General features: G+C 49.5%; 1 protein-coding gene across 1 annotated transcript in view; it reads left to right on the top strand.

Annotated features, from left to right (window-relative positions):
* Positions 1-4,555: 4,555 nt before the first annotated feature.
* The window catches only part of RBP1 (retinol binding protein 1), a 25,679-nt gene continuing 10,591 nt past the window's right edge, over positions 4,556-19,643 (top strand). The window contains 3 exon segments of the mRNA XM_017523711.2: positions 4,556-4,780; positions 4,782-4,926; positions 5,403-5,581. Coding sequence (XP_017379200.1) covers positions 4,664-4,780; positions 4,782-4,926; positions 5,403-5,581 — 441 coding nt within the window. The 5' untranslated portion in view covers positions 4,556-4,663.

Raw genomic sequence — 19,643 nt, 5'->3', positions numbered from 1 at the left:
AGCGAAAGAAGCCCATCTCTTGTGCTGTATGTCATAATCTGAGAAACAAATATGTGATTAAATGAAGAGGGTGAGACAGAAAGTAGCTGACCCGCACTGCAGAACCATTTTCTACACAGAAATAAATCCACAGGCCACCCTTAAAAGCGGGTTGAAGATTCTGGGGCCTGTAGACATGGTGTCTCATTTGCATGTTTGAATATTCATGAACTCATCAAAAAGGAGTGTCCTCAGTAGACCTCGGTGCCCCTCAGCCTCTGTGGCCTCTTGACAAGCTCTCCCACTCCCCGATGCACGAAGGCAGCTTTGTTGGGCCACTCTCATCCTTTCAGTCATTAACCTCACAGATGGCATGGTGACAGCTCAGAGACTGGAGCAGGGTCATTCTCCATAGCATAACTCCGGAGACATATTTGAATACGGGAAAAAGGAAGATTTTACAAGTCTACAAGATAACAATGATCCCTTGAGAAGAAAAGCAGGGGCGTGGTCTCAGAGCCAGGGAAGCCAGATGATAAATATTTTCTTACAAGATGAGGGAGAAGCACCAGGCCACCTGTCCCCTGCTAGGAGTGAATCTCTTGATGTGTGGCAGACCTGGCAGAGAGGGTGGAAGGAGACTGCAAGTCACTCCCTACCCCAAGGTCTTGAGAAAAATATCTTCTGGGGGGTGGGGACAGAGCCTTGGGATCTGTTTCAGGGCTCTCTGCTCCAACCTCATTGTCTTTGGGAAGCTCTGCTACCCCAACAACGGGGGACCCTGGCAAGCTGCTTGATTTGCAGTGACGTAAGCATAGTACTGCCTACCTCACAAAGCAGGCAATCAAGGCATCATTTCATGGAAATATTTTTCTTTTCTTTTCTTTTCCTTTTTTTTTTTTTTTTAAGACAAAGTCTTACTGCAACACCCAGGCTGGAGTGCAATGGCACGATCTCAGCTCACCCTAACCTCCGCCTCCCGGGTTCAAGCAATTCTCCTGCCTCAGCCTTCCAAGTAGCTGGACTGCAGCGTGTGCCACCATGCCCACCTATGTTGTATTTTTAGTAAAGATGGGATTTCACCATATTAGCCAGGCTGGTCTTGAACTCCTGACCTCACCAGATCTGCCCACCTCCCAAAATGCTGGGATTATAGGGGTGAGCCACCATGCCCAGGTCATGGACATATTTTTCTGAGCTCTGGTTTATTCCTGTGGAGTTGACTGATCAGCTGAAAAATGAAAAGTCACATTTCCTTCCTATCCTCACAGGGAGGGCCTACGGTGTCCCTGAGCTCCCCTCACTCAGGAGCCCATGCTAGGGATCCTTGGCTCTCTCCTCTCCTCCCCAACAGAGAATTGTTCTTTGTGCCTGTCTATCTCACTCTACACACAGGCCAGGGTGATTTCCCACTGGCCTGGCTTTTCTTTGTGGCCTTGGGAGCTCCTTGGGCCTCCAGATATTGGTTGTAGATCTCTACTGCTCTTTTTTAAAGCTAATGAATGAAGCGAGCCCATTTAGGGATGCCTGCGTGTACTGACATCTCTTTCTCTCGGTCATTAACAAGTCTGCCATTGCTTTGGCACTCTGGCACTCCATTGCTTATCTATCTCCTCAGTCCCCTGGACTATCCTTCCTCCTCTTCATCTCTCTGATCCTGGTGTCCTCAAGATCCAGCTAGAGCCTCACCCCCTCCAGAGAGCCCTCACTGACTGCAAGCCCACACAGACACCCTCCTTCTTCCCTGTGTAATGTGTTCAGCTGCTCTTTATTTGCTGCACACATCCCAATTAACATCACCCCAAACAGAAAGGAACTCTAAAAAATACTTTTTGTTTCTAAATCAAGAACCAAATGGATTAAATTGAGCATAATAGAGTGGCTGAGGAAGGATAACTTTGATGAAACCTGATGCTTTGAAGAGCATTTCCCATTTCACCTCATTGGACTGATCTTAAAGCCCCAGAGGAGGGGCACAAACCAGCACCCTTCTCTCTCCCGTGGCTTTCCCCTCCTTTCTAGGGCTCCTCTGGCTCAAACAGCAGTGGATCGGGAACAGTAGTCAGTGCCATGCCTTGTAGATTCTTCATCCTTTGCTTCTCAGCACCCTGAGGGGTGGTCACAGTGTCCTCATTTCACAGATGTGGTAACTGCAGCACAAAGAAACCAAGTATCTTACCCCAAATCATTCAGGTAGACAGTGACCCAGCCTGCAGCAGAATAGGCATTCTGCCTGTAAAGCTTACCTATGCAGCCTACCCTTTGCTGCAAGAAATAGCATAGCCACCAGGGGCTGTGCCTGGGAGAGCGCTACTGGGAGGAGACCCACAAGAGCAGGAGCATACTGACGCATTTGGAAGACTAGACAAAGAGGCAGACAGAAACTGCGTGAAACCAGCTGAATTAAGTGCTGTATGTTCAGCCAACCAGCTCAGAAAAGTGAGGTCAGGTGAGCAGGAGTTGTCCGACGTGGTCAGAGGAGGGAGGAGTGGAAGGCTTGCGGTTCTTTGGGATGGACAAGAAGGACTGGAGAGGTGGGCAGACCTCTGCCTCGAGCATGAAGGGGCCACTCGAAGCATAGAGAGAGCCAGAACTGACTGGCCTCTGCTGTGTGCCAGGCCCTATGCTGGGCATTTGGCATAAACCATCTCAGGAGATTCAGCACAAAGGGAGAAGTTGGGGGAGGATGAGAAGTTTGGTTAGCGGGGCTGGATGGCATCAGAGAGCCGGGAGAAGAAGAGTTTAGACTAGTTGGAAGTGACCAAGGAATGGCCAGGTCACTGCGTAAGCCTTTGGCCGATGCTCCGTTCTGGTGAGCCAGGACAAGGAAGCCCAGAGCATGGCTGGCCCTGTTGAGATGCCTTAGAGAACCCAGGCCAGACTCCATCCATCCCTGCAGAGGTGTCTTACTGCACCTTCAGGCTGGAACTGGGAGAGGTTGCCCTGAGTGTCCAGCCAAGATGAGCCCTGGGCTGGCTGGGGAGGGACACAGAGCCAGTGATTGTGTGAACAACTGATGACCTGACCATCCCAGAGTCAGACAAAGACGCAGTGGGGAACAGGGGCAGAACGGCGGCAGCAGCTGTCTAGAGCAGTGGCTGTCAACCAGGGCTGGTTCACCCATCACCCACACCCCAGGGCCTTTGACAATGTCTGGAGATATCTTTGTGTGTAGGTGCCACTGGGATCTAGTGGGGAGGGGCCAGGGATGCCACTAAACATCCTATAATACATAGGGCAGCCCCCCACAACAAAGACTTATGTGGCCCAGAATGTCAGTAGCACAGAGGTTAAGAAACCATAGCGTAGAGCAAGAGGGTGAGAAGGGCTGAAATTCAAGTCCCTGCCTGGGAGGAAGCTGCCTCTACCCCAAGGAAGAGGCTTCTTCTAATTCAGCCTGTACTGTGAGAACACACGTGAGCCCCAGGGAGGCAACCTGGGGAAGGTGATGCTAGAGGAGAAGAAAACGTATCTGCTGTCACTCAGGCTGTGATTTGTACAAAAAAGCAATTTAAAAGAGGTAGTTAAAAAGAGGGTCAAAAAGTCAGCCCACGTGATTATGTCATCTCCTTGGTGGCAAATACACCTGTGTTAAAACCCTATGACATACCCACACAGGTGGAAAAGGAGATGTGATCAAAGATTTTCATTGCAGTACTGCTTTTAATAGTGAAAGATCAGAAACAATGTAGTTTGTCCGTCAGGGGACAAGCTGGATATGCAGTGGAATATACCGCAAAATAATGGGGATGTTTTGTATGTACAATTATGGAAAGGTCTCCAGAATATATTAAGCGAATAAAGCAAAGTGCAGAACACCATGGAGTACAGTGCGGCCAAAAGGTGAAACGGGAGGAAACATTAATAAAGCGTCAATTGCTTACATTTGCATAAAGCAGTGGCTCTCAAAGTTGATTGTGCATCAGAATCACCCAGAAAGTTTTTTGTAGCCACATGCACTTCAAATAACATCAACCTTTTTTGTTTGTTTGAGAGAGAGAGAGAGTCTTGTTCTGTCGCCTAGGCTGGAGTGCAATGGCGCGATCCTAGCTCACTGCAACCTCCACCCCCCCACCCCACCCCCACCCCCGTTCAAGCAATTCTTCTGCCTCAGCCTCCTGAGTAGCTGGGATTACAGGCGCGCGCCGGCTAATTTTTGTATTTTTAGTAGTGACGGGGTTTCACCATGTTGGTCAGGCTGGTCCTCGAACACCTGACATCGTGATCCGCCCGCCTCGGCCTCCCAAAGTGCTGGGATTACAGGCGTGAGCCACCCCACCGCGCCCAGCATCCTTTCCTTTATTTTCAGGAGAGACGTGGACAGTGTCCCACTTTTCTCGCCCCTAGTTGAACCGCCCAGCTTTCCTGACCCCAGCCACCACCGGCGCGAGGCTTTAGACAAAGGCCTCTAAACGGCCTCTTTCCCTAATCACGCCAGCAACCCCCAGGAGACTGTTTCGAGAGGCTGCTGAGTGTGAGAAGTTCGTGGCGTTTGAAGCAAATCCCCAGGAGCCGAAGAGTTCGGCCAACAAAGCAACCCTCCCGTCTCCCTCCTCTCCTCTTCCTTTGTGGGGAAACGCACTGAACGTCTGAAACGAAGGTGGCACGGCCGGGACAAACCTGACCCTTCCACAGCCCCAGCCCCGCGCCCGCCCTCGCTCGGAGGGGAGGAGCGACGGCCACAATGGATCCTCCCGCAGGCTTTGTGCGCGCTCGGAATCCAGCTGTCGCCGCCCCGCAGAGCCCCCTGTCCCCGGAGGGCGCTCATTTCCGGGCCGCCCACCACCCGCGTAGCACAGGCTAGCCGCTGTCCCGGCAGAGCCTCCAGCCGTCCCGCCCGCTCCGTGGCCACCTGGCTCCAGTCACTCCCCGAAATGCCAGTCGACTTCACCGGGTACTGGAAGATGCTGGCCAACGAGAATTTCGAGGACTACCTGCGCGCGCTCGGTAAGCGCTGCCCGCCGCGCCCGGGGAGCTGCTCCAGGCCGCTCCCCAGAGCCCTCCCGAGCCGCCACCCGCCCGCCGCCGCCCCGGCGAGCCGCTGTTCGGTGCTTCCGGACGCCTGAAAAGGCGTCCTCCGCTCCCAGGGCGGCCAGCAGGTTGCGGATTGGAAAATTCGGGGTTGTTAGGTTAACTGATGGCAAATGTCTGGTCGTTGGCCCTGGACGTGCGTAATTCCATTAGTAAAGCCGGGTTTGGTTTACTAGTTTTTGTTTTTAAACGGTTAACATAAGAGCAGGAAAGTTTGTTGGGGGTAGGGGAGGTACAGGCAGGCTGTGCGCTGAGACAGCCCGAGGCCAGCGGAAACCCTAAGTGTTCGCGGGCGGAGCGGGCTCCTGGGCTCCTCTACCTTGGGAACAGTTCTGTGAGTCTTCCTGCCAACTCTGCCGCTCTCTCTACCCGCAACCCCCCTGCCCCCGCAGACGTCAACGTTGCCTTGCGCAAAATAGCCAACTTGCTGAAGCCAGACAAAGAGATTGTGCAGGACGGTGACCATATGATCATCCGCACGCTGAGCACATTTAGGAACTACATCATGGACTTCCAGGTTGGGAAGGAGTTTGAGGAGGATCTGACAGGCATTGATGACCGCAAGTGCATGGTGAGGATTCGCGTGCACCCGGTGTCTCCTGCCCGGGGGGCCTGACCAAGGGCTGGGCTAGTTCATCCGAGAGGGAGCAAGGGCCCTTGTGCTCTGAAGGTCTGAAAACACTTCCCACTCCCAGCCCCCATGGTGGGCAGCACCGACCCATGAAGCATCCTGCTCTCTCCACACTGGAAGGTGATGGTTATGAAGGCTGCCATGTGCTGTGTCTCCACTGCGTCCAGGCACTCTGCCGGGTGCTTTATGCACATGACTTCACCTAAGCCTCACACAACCTTTGAGGCAGATATGAACATGCCCATTTCACAGATGAAGAAACAGGCTCAAAGAGATGAAGTAACATGTCCAGAGTAGCACAGTTAGGGAACCTGGAGTTCAAAGCAAGTCTGTTGATGCTGTTCTCTGGCTCACTATGGGCTGGTGGAAGGAAAAAGCAAAGAAAGGAAAGAAAAAAGAAAAGCACGTAACCCCTTTGAAGTGTAAACTTTCTGTATGACCTAGTGTGAAGTCACTCCAGGAAGACCGCGGGCACCTTGATCTCTGCTGGAAGCCCTCTGATCTGCCCATCCTTGCCCCAAAGCTGGGATTTGGCTTCTGGCCATCCCCTGCCCCACCCTGTCATCTAATGCCTGCTGAGCATTCTTTGAACTTTGCAGCTGACATCTAGTCAGTAAGTCAGTGCCCCAGCCCAGGCCAGAGGAAACAGCAATGGGGGAAGGGGAACTGCCAAGAGCTCCCCTCCCACAAGGGTGGGAAGCTCCTGACCTAGGACACCCCAATTAGCACTGCAACAGCAGACTCCAGAAGGCCAGCCCCAGGCCTCCATCAACATTCTCTGGTTGCTGAGAGGTCAAGGTACTCTCGTTCTCCCTTTATAGTCTTGGGTTCAGAACTGGCTTATGTTCATCCCAGAAGCTGCCTTGCTTATTGATGGGGTCCTCACCCACACCCTCCCACAAGCTACCAAGGGTCTTTACCACTGGTCTGCTATGTGTCCAGCACTGTGCTAGTCATCTGACAGCACAGCACAGTGAGAGAGGGATAAGTAACCCCATGTTATGCAGTGACTGAGGCGCAGAGAGAGGAAGAGACTTGTAAGAGATGAGACTTGTGTCCGAGGCCTTCTGATGTTGAAACCCACACTCCAGCTCTCTGCCAGCTTCTCTGCTGGTAGTCTGTGCAGAATCAAGATAGCTGAGGTCTGTTAGGATTGTAGTTGAAGGGATGCCCATGTCTGGGAATAGGTGTCTGGAGCCTGGATGACTCATCCCCCCACCTTGTTTATTCTTCTGAAGGCAGTCAGGACTGGTATCTGAGTCTGCTGTTTGGAATTATGAGGAAGAAGGGATCGTCAGCAGGGAGTGTCCTTGAAAGGACCACTAGTGGGAGAAAGCACCATTGTTGTAGGGAAATGTCAGGCTGTGCCTTTAAAAATCTCAAGGACTCTTAATCTGCAGGAAAGACTCACAATAGGGAAAGAGACCTTCAGATGGGATCTGCCTTTCTCATTACTGCCCAAGGCCTGCTCCCTAGCACACCGCATGGAACTTTGCTCCTTAAGAATAATCCTTACCCCCACTCACTATCGTGGAACTCACAGATCACACTGAACCTTTATTTTGGGTCCACACAACTTTGGAATGTGCTGGCTTGTACTAATTGTCTTCAGTCTTTCCTTCCTTTCCTCATCCATTAACACATGAAACATTTATGGATCACCTAGTAATACCAGCAAATACAGTACTCAGCAAGTGCTTACTATTGTGCCAGATGCTACTCAAACGTTACATCAACTGACTTAATCTTCACAACACCCTTTCCATCCTCATGTTACAGAAATGAAAACCACGGCAGGATTTCTTGCTGTGTGACCTTGGGGAGGTCCAGTCAACGCAGAGGGGGAGTTTGCATTAACCGCTGCACTGAACAAGTGGCTGTCCTCACGGGCTGCTCACCATGGCAGGCACAGGACAGCACGGCATGTCACAGGCCCTGATGTCCAGGAACGCAGTCTTTGCATGGAGGCAGGCACACCAACACTCAGAACACAGTGTGGCAAAGAAAAGCCCAGGGGTGAGAGTGAGGGGACTGGGACTACCCAGAGAAGGGGATCCCAGACGAACTTTTGAAAGAGGTGACTTGTGTGCTTCATTGTAAAATAAAGCGGGGAGGTGGAAGGGAGGGTTTCGGATACAAAGGAAAAGACAAGGGCCACCTTTTCTTCTCAATACAGTGTCGGCGTCAGCCGAGCGTCAAGCAGTAGTTGAGCAGACAGGGGAGACCAGCCACTGGACGAAGTCAGTGAAACCGGTCTAGGACACACAGTTCCTGTCACTGCCCCGGGACTCAGGAATACCCACTCTCAAGTAGACAGCCCTTCACTCACCTGTTGTGGCCTGTTGGGAGGTGGAACAGCCCCTCTGTTCTGCTCAAGCCTTCCTCCAGCCCCATGCAGTGCATAGAAGCCGTTCTCTCTGGGCTGCCCGCTGGGTGGTGTGCAGCTTTAGACTTCAGGAAGGACATGGCTGGATAGGGGTGGGATGATAGAATTAGAGCAACTGTCAGGTCTGAGACTTGTGAGTGGAGGGGAGCTGGGTGCCCAGAGGCCACCCACTGAGCTCTCTGAGGGCCACTGGGGATGCTGGACAAGGTGGTTGCCAAAGGTAACTTTCACTGCTACCCCCTCTGCCTCACCCGGGGCACCCACCAGCCAGGAGCAGTGACCCAGAGGAGTCTGTCCCCAGCATATTACAGGAGTCCTGTTCTCACTTGGGATCTTTCATTCATCTACTGTTTTCATTCCTCTCTGGACCCCACAAGCGTCTCATGGTGCTTCCGCTATCTGCAACCCCTGTGTCAATGAGACAAATCCCACACGCTTCCTGCCCTCACGGAGTTCAGTGTGAGGAGGAGGTGGACTGAAGCGGCCAGGCACGATGTAGCTGACAGTGTGCTGATACGGGCAGAGAAGCACTCCCTGCTCGGTCTGAGAGGTCAGGGAAGGTTCCCACAGGAAGTGGAGTCTGAACTGTGGCTTAAAGGGTAGACAGGAAGTAGCCAGGCAAACAGAAAAGGGTTGAGAGAAAGGCCAAGGCCAAGAGCTGTCCCACACCAGGGCCTGGGCTTGGCCCTGGGGTCACAGAGGCAACAAGGCCTTCGGGACACCCAGGCCAGTGGAGGGGACGGGCACATCTTCAGGCCGTTAATGGCCCAATGCATGATGGGAGCACGGTGGGCTGAGGAGCACACAGCTGGGAGTGGGAAAGCAGTGGCCAGGGAAAGTCCCAGAGGAAGTGACAGCTGAGAGGGGCCCTAAAGGACTAATTAGAGCAGATGTGGAGAAAAGAATAAGAGCTTTCCAATAAGAGGGAACCACGTAGACAAAGGCTCAGGCCTGGTGGGGAGGGAGTTTCAGAGGTGAGAGAGGAGCAGTCTGCAGACTTCCGCGTGGCTGGAGGGCAAGACGAGGCTGGGAGAAAAGGGAGCCAGGAGAAGCTGACTGGGAGACTTGATGTGACCCTGACAGGCCTCTGTGAGCCCTTGCTGGGAGAGGTGTGGCCAGGCTGACATCCCTCCCCAAAGGGCAGAGGCTCACTCTGGTTCGGAGATCTCCGTTCCTGCCTCTTTTCCATGGGAACCTTATCTCTATTCTAGAACCGCAGCCAGAGGGTGAAACCCAGCCTGCAGATGTGTTTTGTTTGGCCTGTGCAATGTTTGAAAAACTTCAGAGTCAGTTGCCAATGACTGCCAAAGATTGTCAGATTTCACAGAAAAATCTATATTTCTGGCTGTTCTTAACAAAAACAACAAGAAAAGGAAGGGCCCTGGAAATACTGGGCCCTCATTTATTCCTGCACCGCATGCATTCCTGGAATATGTATGCTGCAGCTGCACCCTTTAGATGCTACATTTTCTAGTTTACCGCAGTCTTCAGCCCATCCTGTTACCTGAAGTCAAGGATCAAATGGCCATATGTCGCTGTTTGCACTGTGGGTTCCTTTAGAGGTGTGGGTCCCAAAGCAGAGGCAACAGGGAGCCTCTTAGAAATACAAATCCCCGGCTGGGCGCGGTGGCTCAAGCCTGTAATCCCAGCACTTTGGGAGGCCGAGGCGGGTTAATCACGAGGTCAAGAGATCGAGACCATCCTGGTCAACATGGTGAAACCCCGTCTCTACTAAAAATACAAAAAATTAGCTGGGCATGGTGGCGTGTGCCTGTAATCCCAGCTACTCAGGAGGCTGAGGCAGGAGAATTGCCTGAACCCAGGAGGCGGAGGTTGCGGTGAGCCGAGATCGCGCCATTGCACTCCAGCCTGGGTAACAAGAGCGAAACTCCGACTCAAAAAAAAAAAAAAAAAAAAAAGAAATACAAATCCCCTGACCACGCCCCTGGCCTACTGAATCAGCAACCCTGGGAGTGGGGCCAGCTGTGTGACAATAAGCCCTCCAGGTGATTCTGATGCAACTAAAGCTTAAGAATCGCTGCTCTGGAGTAAAGAAACGCACTCTATTCCTGTGTCTCTATTAAAAAAACGGAAAAACTGTAAAATTAAGTGTAGAGGGCCATGGACATGTAGAGGGCTGGTTTGGCCCAACACCTGAGACCTATGGACATTGTGTTTCAAACCCAGAACCACCTGAAATAGCTCTGTGTTCTCTCCCCAGGTGGAGGGGTGGAGGGACTCAGATCTGGGCGGCTCTGCCTCGCTAGGCTCACATTTCCAGTCTGATCTAATCAGATTTTATGTAACAGCAAACAGCAGGCGCTATTTTGGTAGAGATGTACAAAGGCTGGGCTCGGCTGAACAGACACAGGGCTTTTCTCCATTGCTTCCTGCGCGCCTTTGTCCACCAGAACGTGCCATCAGGCCTGGCGAGGAACCAGCAGCGTTTGTTGAGTATAGCACATGTGTGCCTTGGCAGGGTGGGAGCTCCTGAGAAAGAAAGGTACTCTGACTTCAGGTAGCGTTTTCTCACTCCTGAGCAAGGGAGTGTCTCAGAATGATTTGGTTCTTTGTCTCGAAGTACCCCCAGCATGAGCAGCTTTTGTGAGGGAAGACTAAGCCTCAGCCAGGAATCACAGCCATGAGCCTGGCCCTGTGGGGGTGGCAGAGGGGCCGTTTGTCATCCCCTTGTCCAGGTCAGGTTTTTCCTGGAAGAGATGGCTTTGTTCACTCAGGGAACTGGCACCTCCCCCCGTGGCCGGAGCCTCAACTTCATATCCAGCGTTGAACTTAGGATGACCCCTCCACAGGGCCTGCCTTCTGCTCCCAACCCTCCGCCCCTCTGTCGCTTTCTTTGTTTTTATTATAAAAGGAAAATATTCAAATAGCACAAGAGAGTATGGGCTGAAAAGGGCCCCTTCCCCCACTTGGCCCCATTCCCACTCCCCAGAGGTTATCACTGTTACCATTACTTGTGGATCTGTCCGGAAACCTTCCTCAGACTTACAAGTTATCTATCTATTGACTGGGCAGTTGGTCATTGCCTCCATCTAAAACCAAAAGAAAGAAAGAAAGTAAAAGAAAAAAAGAGAAAGCAGGGAAGAATCCACTTCTCTACGTATTTTTTTAACTCAGTAATATTTCTTAGGCATTTTTCCATGTCAGCACTTACAGATTTTCTAAGTTCTTTTTTAACCATCTATGTTTCTTTCCCATCCCTCCCTAGACTTCCTTACTTACATCCTTCTCTCCATCCATCTATCCATCCCTCTAATTATATACAGTAATACATGAAATCCACCAAATCACTGTTAACACTTTGGTTTAAACTCTTGCCAGCTTTCTGATATTATTCTTGACCCATTAAAGAGATTCTTTGGTTCTTGTTAAAATACACACACACACACACACACACACAGACACACACACACACACACACACACACACCCTGCCACTGGTTAAATTAGCTCCCTGGGCTGCAGCACTGAGAATGCCGTTGGATTTGGGAGCCTCTGAGAGCCGCCCCTGCCCAGATCAGGCACCCGGCATTCAGCTGGGCCCTTTCCAGGCTAGAAACACAGGATCTCTTTCATGTCTTAGCTAAAGTTCTCCAACCTTTGAAATCGGTGTCAGCAGTGTGCTTTTGAGGATTACAAAAAGAAGAATTAAAGCAACCCAAATAAAATTCACAAAGTAGCTTTCAAAAATCACACTGGTTTGTTGGGTTTTGGGTTTTGTTAGGCAGGAACAAAGGAAAATAACATCTACTAAATCTTCACTAAGTGCCATGCCTGCCCCAATTGCTTTTTGTACTTTTTCTTCTTTGGTCCCCCCAAGAAATGCTGTTCAGTAAGTATCATTATACTCATTTCACAGATGAGAATCTGAGGCTCAAAGAAGGAAAGTGCCTTTTTAGCCCAAGGTCACCGGCCTAGCTGGTGGCAGAGGAAGAATTTTAATTAGTCTGATTATAAAGCTCTCTAAACCAAGGTCTCCCACAGAGCTTTGCTGAAGGCCAGCACCTCAGTTCCTTCTTGTGAGCCTCCTCACAATCTGAAGGTAAGCCCAGGAAATTTCCACAAGGCGTAGGATAAGTGAAAGGAGCAGTGCTATTAGAGGCAAAACATTTGGTTTTGAATTCTCGATTATCTGACAGCGACCTTAAATGATTAGACACAGTGCCTCTGTTTTCATATCCGCAAAACGGGCCTCTTAATTGCTGCTCAGCGTGTCTCACAAGGCAAAGCTGAGGGCCGTAGAGATAGTTCAGGGCACAGGGGCTTGGGAAGCCACAATGCTCTGTGCAGAGCAGCGCCAGGGCCTGTGATACCGGAGACTGAGGGGCACGGCATAATCACTTATAATGGCCAGGTGCTTACTTAATGAATTACAGCTGTTTGTTTTCCTGATCAACATTGTTCCCCACTTCCCACCCAAGAGAAGCAACTTTTTCTTTATGGTGGGAATTACTCTTGCTCAACCTTTTGGGTGCTGGTGGGGCTGCAAATCATAGTCCACTGTTTCTTCTGGGACAAGCACATTTTCCCAGGGTGATCACAGTGTCCCATGGCCTGTCACTTACTTGTGCATGTGACCCAAGCTGGGCCAATCACCGTTTCCTGGGAGTTAATTTAGGAACCCTGAGAGACAGGTGAGTTCTGTTCCCTTAAAGGTTGATGAGCTGGTATGATGTAAGCTTGGAACTCTCTGAGGCCAGTCCCCTTACCCCACCTTCCTTGGCTGCATGGAAAAATCCAATTGAAGGAAAATAAAAGATGAGGCCAATACAGACAGAACACAACATTAGAGGGTTACTGGAGCTCCTGACACACCATTCCTAGATTTTCCATATACTTTAACCAATACATTTCCTTTCTTTCCCCTTAAGCTATGTGAATTGGTTTCCTGTCACTTGCATCTGAAAACATCCTAAGACATTCAAACTCCAGAGATCAAGGGTTAAGACCCACATAAGTAGTTAGAGCAGTATTTCTCAAATTTGAGCATCTCTACCCCTAAAGTTTCTCACTGTGAAGTTCTGGGGTGAGGCTTGAGAACTTGTTTTTCTAACAAGTTCCCAGATGATGCCAATGTTGTTGGTTCAAGGACCATGCTTTCTACTAAAGAAAGAAAAACAAGGAAGCAGGCTGGCCTGTGCCTAGTTTCCTGTGATTTTCTCATTATTCAATGTAATCAGCCGGTGCTGGGGAACAAATGAGAATGAGTAGGTGTAGCTGCGTCCCAGGGTCAGCGTAGTGGGGGATGTAGACTGCCTGGAGACATCAATCTTGCAGTAGCCCACAGTGGTTTGCAACAGAGGGTCCAAGTAAGTGATACTAATGCCGTGTGTGCAGGTGGATACGTGCAAGCTACAACAGAGCAATTAGGAGCTTTGACTTTAAGATGGATCTGAATTTGAATCCTGGTTCCACCATCCAGCTGTTTCCTTGGCAAGGGTACTTTATCCCCCTGAGCTTCAATGTCCTCATTTGTAAAAGGAGCTAAGATGAATGCCCACCTAATGGAGTTATGTGAGAATTAAATGTGGTAATGAATTATTTCTGTTTTCTATTGCTGTGTAACAAACTACTCTGAAACTTGGTACCCTAAAGCAATAATATTTATTTTGTTCACAAATCTGCAATTTGAACAGGGCTCAGAGGGGATGCCTTGTCCCTGCTGCCTGCCCTGCCAGTGAGGATGTAGAGGATCCACTTTCCAGATGGCTAACTTACACTCATGCTCTGCTAGCTGCTTGGACTTCCTCACAGCATGGCAGCTAGTTTCCAAAAATGAGAGTCTTAAGAGAACAAAGCAAGGCATTTTTTATGAGCTGCCTAGTCTTTTGAAGTCACATAGCAGTAGGTCTGCCATACTCTGTTGGTCAAAGCAGTCTTAGAGGACCCATCTTCCAGGGAGGGGACACAGACTCCATGTCTTAATAAGCATACAGGGAGGGGACACAGACTCCATATCTTAATAAGCATACAGCAAAGTTCTAGAAGAGCACATAGGGTGCCAGACACTTTAGCAAAGTTCAGTGTATTATATGCATGTGAGACTGTTACCACAGTGCCTGGCACACAGTTCACATTCAGTGTGAACTGGGTGTTGGAACACTAGTCTTTGGTTAACCTTTAAGGCTCTGTCAGGATTGGTCTATTTGTTTCTGACTAATCTGCAGGGGTGGGAGAGTGGGAGAGGAGTAGCCAGTGGTTCCTGGAGCCAGGCCTTTGTGATTGGGACAAGAACTCCTCACCTACCTAGGCCCAGGATGGGAGGCTGGAAGGGAAAAGGGGAGTCCTGTAGAAAGGTCTGTAAGTGCTGGGGTGGCCCAGGACTTCACCTTCAGCCCTGCACCCCATTCCAAGTTCCAAACAGATGTGTCTGAACAGTAGCTTGAAACCACTTTCTGAACTCAAGCTCAGTGTGGGAGCCTCCTTTGCTCTGGTCTACTATTCCTGGCTTAGAATCTCTGGCCCTCACCAACCTTGGCCCGCTGGTGCCATGAGACTAGAACCAGAAGACATGAGTGGTCCAGAAGCCTTCTAGGCATCCAGAGGATGTTCACTAATGACCACTGCTAGGGTCCCCTTTGTTGGAAGAGAAAAGGGGGTTGAGGGAGTTTATGCTTTTCCCTGGACAGCCCACCCTCAGGGTGAGTAGCCCTCTAGAAACCAGCTGTGGCAGCCTAGGTCCTTTACAGACTTCTCACTTGGACTCAGGGGTTTATTTGTATTTTTGACTTAGAGTTGATTGAAAACTCCTTTGAAGCCAAGGACTATGCACGATTCACTGTTGGTTTCTCCCTGGGAACCATTTTGTAGCTCTGTCATATAATGTGAGCTGTCCTAGAGTACACATGTGCACACAAAACACGCATGTACACTCACTGACCCTTGTCCTCCAGAGAGAAACCCCAGGTTTATTCTGAAATTCTGCCATTAGAGTGCATTTATTTTAGTTAAATATTCAGTGACTTCATTAGGTATTTCCTTTAATATGCAAACACCTTAGGATGCTAGCTACATTTTTTTTTTTTTTTTTTTTTTGAGACGGAGTTTCGCTCTTGTTGCCCAGGCTGGAGCGCAGTGGCGCGATCTCGACTCACCGCAACCTCCGCCTCCTGGGTTCAGGCAATTCTCCTGCCTCAGCCTCCTGAGTAGCTGGGATTACAGGCACACGCCACCATGCCCAGCTAATTTTTTGTATTTTTAGTAGAGACGGGGTTTCACCGTGTTGACCAGGATGGTCTCGATCTCTTGACCTCGTGATCCACCCGCATTTAATACGGGGATTAATGAGTTCTTCCTTTGTTCCTTCCTTTTCCCACCCTTCCCTCTTCCTTCCCTCTCTCATTCTTTACAGAGGGTCCAAGGATAGCATAGGAATACTCTGGGAAATAACAGTATAAACAAGATGGGTGTGAAGGTGGGGATGGCAGGGAACTCAGGCTCCACAACCTACCTTTGCCAGCTTTACAGTGGAAATGGCCCTGCACTTAGGAAATTTAAAAAAATAATCTTCTCACAATATGCAGTAAATCAGAAAACCACCTTACTCTTTGACTGAGGGATCTCACTTAGGGATTATATTTCAGGAAAATCATTCTGTTTGTACAAAGGTATCTGTTAGTCACTCTGTGATAATAATTCTCAACAACCCACATAAGCACAATCACTGTCTCAGGGCCTGCCCTGTCACTTTATGTTTGTTTAATCCCCTACAGTCCTGGATAGGAGGTGCTACTCTCGCATTTTACAGACAGGGAGCCAAAGGACCTGCCCAGGTTCACATTACTGGTTAATCATAGACTTGTGATCTGACTTCAGATGTCTCTGATTCCCTACTTTGTATGGTTTATAGAATAGGCTTCTCCTGCTGGTATTCCTAAATGTCAAATAACTGTGGGTGGTTAGAAAGACTGTGGCTTTTTAATTCCGTAGACCACTACGTAGCCATGTGAATGATCACTACAAAGATAAATGAAAAGTTTTTATAGGCGTTCGGTCACCAAGTTCCATGGATTCTGCTTCTTAATATCTTTCCTGTTTTTCCTCATTCCCACTGCTCTGATCATCTCATGCCGGTAATAATAATAACAATTAACATCTTTCGTGTTTACTGTGTGCCAGGCTCAGTGCTTTCCATGGATTATTTCATTTAATTACTGCAGTATCTTCATGTTGATCTCCGTTTTACCATGCTCAACACTTCAGCCCATCCCTCCCTTTCTAAAAAGGAATCTGATCATGCTACTCCCCAACTCAAAATTCCCAAGGGCTCCCCAGTGCTGATGGGAAAAAGACAAGCGGGACTCAGGCTCTTCCGGTCATGACCCTGACTGTTTCTTCAGCCCTGTTCCCTCCCTCACCTCTTATGCTTGGCCCCATCCCGCCATTTGTCGGTGCCTTCACTTGCCATCCTCTTTGTATCCCTCCACTCACTTCCCTAAGATGTTTCCTTGCCTCTTCCTCTGGGAGGAGAATTACCCACTGGTCAAGACCCAGCCCAGGCTTAACTACTGTTGATCCCGTCCTGATTCCCCATCCCACCACCATGCCCTTCATTTGCCTTGCAGCCTCTCCCTTCAGCTGCTGCTTTTAGGGCACCTATGATGCTAGTTAATGTGTGTGAGACTCTACACAGCAGCATCCACACCACCATGAGCTCAGCGAGCTCCATTGTGTTTATTAAATGAACGTTAAGTGAACCTCAGAAATGCAAAAGGTCGTCATTGACCGTATCACTGCAAGATACAATGGCCATTTAATAATAGCTCGTGTTTGCTAGGTATTCCATGTGCCAAAAATTCTTCTAAGCCCTTTCCATGCATTAATTCTTTTAATCCTCACAATAATTCTATTATGAAGGTGCCAAAATTCTTCCTATATTATACATGATGAAAATGACTCAGTCTGACGGAATTGTAACTGGTTCAGCTCCAGAGCTAGACCAGCTGGACCAGCCAGACTGTCATCTTTGGGATCTCATTTCTGCCCCTTACAAAGTGTGTGGCCTTATGCAGGTTGCATCACTTCTCTGTGCCTTTGCTTGTCTGTGAAATGGGGATAATTATGAAGTAAGGGATACCTGCTTCATGGTGAGGATTAGATAAACAGTCTATGGGAAAATCTACATTGCAACTGCTCTGTCAGTGTGAGCTGTTATTATTAATCCGCTCACACTGACCCATGACTTCCAGAAGACAAATTCTGGGGATAGTCAAATGTATGAAGGAGTTCCTGGCAAACCAGAGAAGAGCTAGCAGGATGATGAGAGTGGAGGCTGGCCTAAAAAGGCATGTGCCTCTCCGCACCCACAGGGACCAGGCTGGGCTAGGCCAAGAGCAGAGAGGGACTATTGCTTACTCTGCATTTTGTGTATTTTGCACTGAAATAGGTCCTTGAAACCCCTTATTTCATTTCTTTTTTTGAGACGGGAGTTTCACTCTTGTTGCCCAGGCTGGAGTGCAATGGTACCATCTCGGCTCACCACAACCTCTGCCTCCTGGGTTCAAGCGATTCTCCTATCACAGCCTCCCGAGTAGCTGGGATTACAGGTATGCACCACCATGCCTGACTAATTTTTTGTATTTTTAGCAGAGACTGGGTTTCACCATGTTGGTCAGTCTGGTCTCGAACTCCCGACCACAGGTGATCCGCTAGCCTTGGCCTCCCAAAGTGCTGGGATTGCAGGTGTAAGCCACCGCCCCTGGCCTCCCTTGTTTCATTTCATCCTGTTGGCTCCGCTCTGTAACAGGGCTTACTAGCCCCATTTTGCAGATGAGTAAATGGAGGCTGAGAGGTAGAGTAAACTGCTTTGGTCACCCAGCAAGAAAGAAGTGGGGACAGACTGCAGTTCAGGTCTACCTCTACCCAAGGCTATCATTGGGTCCCTCTTGAATGCCCAGCTTGGCAGGCAGGCCATTGCCCCATGGCTAGGCCAGACCAGGTCCGCAGCCAGCCAGGTGATATTCAGTGGCCACAGTATTCATGCCAGCAAAATGTTCATGTGGGAACAGTAGGCAGACCATGGGCCCAGAGCTGGGCAGAGGGGATTTACACCATGTCTTATACTATTCCTAGTTGCATACCTTAGAGTATAGAGCCTAAGCACTCTGAGCCTTAGAGACTCAGGGTCAAATCACTCCAAGAGCTAATCCCTTTCTATAAGGCTTATCTGTGAGGAATAAGCAGCCACATTGCCTGGAGAAAGCAGGGTGTTCATTCCAAGAGTGCCACTAGAATGTTTTCTGCTATTCATCTATTCAACAAATAGTAATGCACATTTTCTCTGCCACAGATTCTAACATGGGGGCTGGTATCCTGCAGTGAATATAAGGATCCCAGACCCAAGTTGTTCACCAAGAGATCCTGACATGCTCACTCTTCCCTGGTTACCTGGTTACTGATCTAGCATCTCTTATCTTCTGGGACCCATTTATTTCTATTTGCCTTGAAATATGTATGTATATAAAATAGAGGCCAGTAATTCCCATGGAAGAGTTGAGGCCTTCAGTGCCCCTCATAAGCACTCTTTAACAGGATGCCCCCTTTCTTATTCTTATTCTCCCAACCTACCCTCCAGTCCCACCCCCCTGCCTGTGCTGGTGGAACTGATAACACACCAATTCCTTTTACTGGCTCCAGGTAGCAAATCCAGCACTGCCTGCAAATGAGCAGCATCTGGGTTTTCCATGGCACCAGGTTTGGCCAGCTGGAGCACAAAGACATGCAGTGAGGAAGAGAGGCTGTGAGCAATCTCCCCAGTAAATTCTGTCGGAGGTACAGGATCAGCCTTCATGGAAAGGGTCAACCAACAGAGTTAAGCTGGCCAAAACCTATGCAACTGCTTGTGCTGTTCCCTTTGCCTTTGACTGAGACTCCTTTGTTCTTCTTCCTCTTTCCACTCTTTTTTTTTTTTGAGACAGTTTCACTCTTGTTGCCCAGGCTGGAATGCAATTGTGTGATCTTGAATCACTGCAACCTCCGCCTCCTGGGTTCAAGTGAGTCTTCTGCCTCAGCCTCCCAAATACCTGGGATACAGGCACGTGCCACCATGCCTGGCTAATTTTGCATTTTTAGTAGAAACGGGGTTTCACTATGTTGGTCAGGCTGGTCTCAATCTCCTGACCTCAGGTGATCCTCCCGCTTTGACCTCCCAAAGTGCTGGGATTACAGGTAGGAGCCACTGCACCCAGTCCCTCTTTCCACTCTTTACGCTGACTCCCATGGTGTTTTCTGGTATCACTCCCAGCATGACTTCTAGCCTTACCTCTTCCAGGAAGCCTTCCCTGATGGGCCTCTTTCTCCACCATAGAGGCTATCAAAGTGCCTTCTGAATTCCATAACCTCCAGCACCTGTCTACCAGTACTTACCATTCTGCTGCCATTTTCTTACCTTCTTCTCAGGTAGTCTGTGAGCCCTCAAGAACAGACCACTTGCCCTACCTCCCTCTCTCCAGCACCTACAGCTGGTGCATAAGAGGCTTGACACCTGTGATTGGCCTCGATCACTCCAGTGCTTTAAATTGACTCTCGGAAGCTTATAAATTGTTTAAGGAAAAATAACTATAATACGTCAAGATTAGTAGTCTTAACATTTTCTCATTTT

This window comes from Cebus imitator, unplaced genomic scaffold (genome assembly GCF_001604975.1).
Source record: "Cebus imitator isolate Cc_AM_T3 unplaced genomic scaffold, Cebus_imitator-1.0 Scaffold30, whole genome shotgun sequence".
In the NCBI taxonomy this organism is placed as follows: Eukaryota; Metazoa; Chordata; class Mammalia; order Primates; family Cebidae; genus Cebus; species Cebus imitator.
The sequence above is the reverse complement of the archived record's forward strand: the minus strand, read 5'-3'. Positions and strand labels throughout refer to the sequence as shown.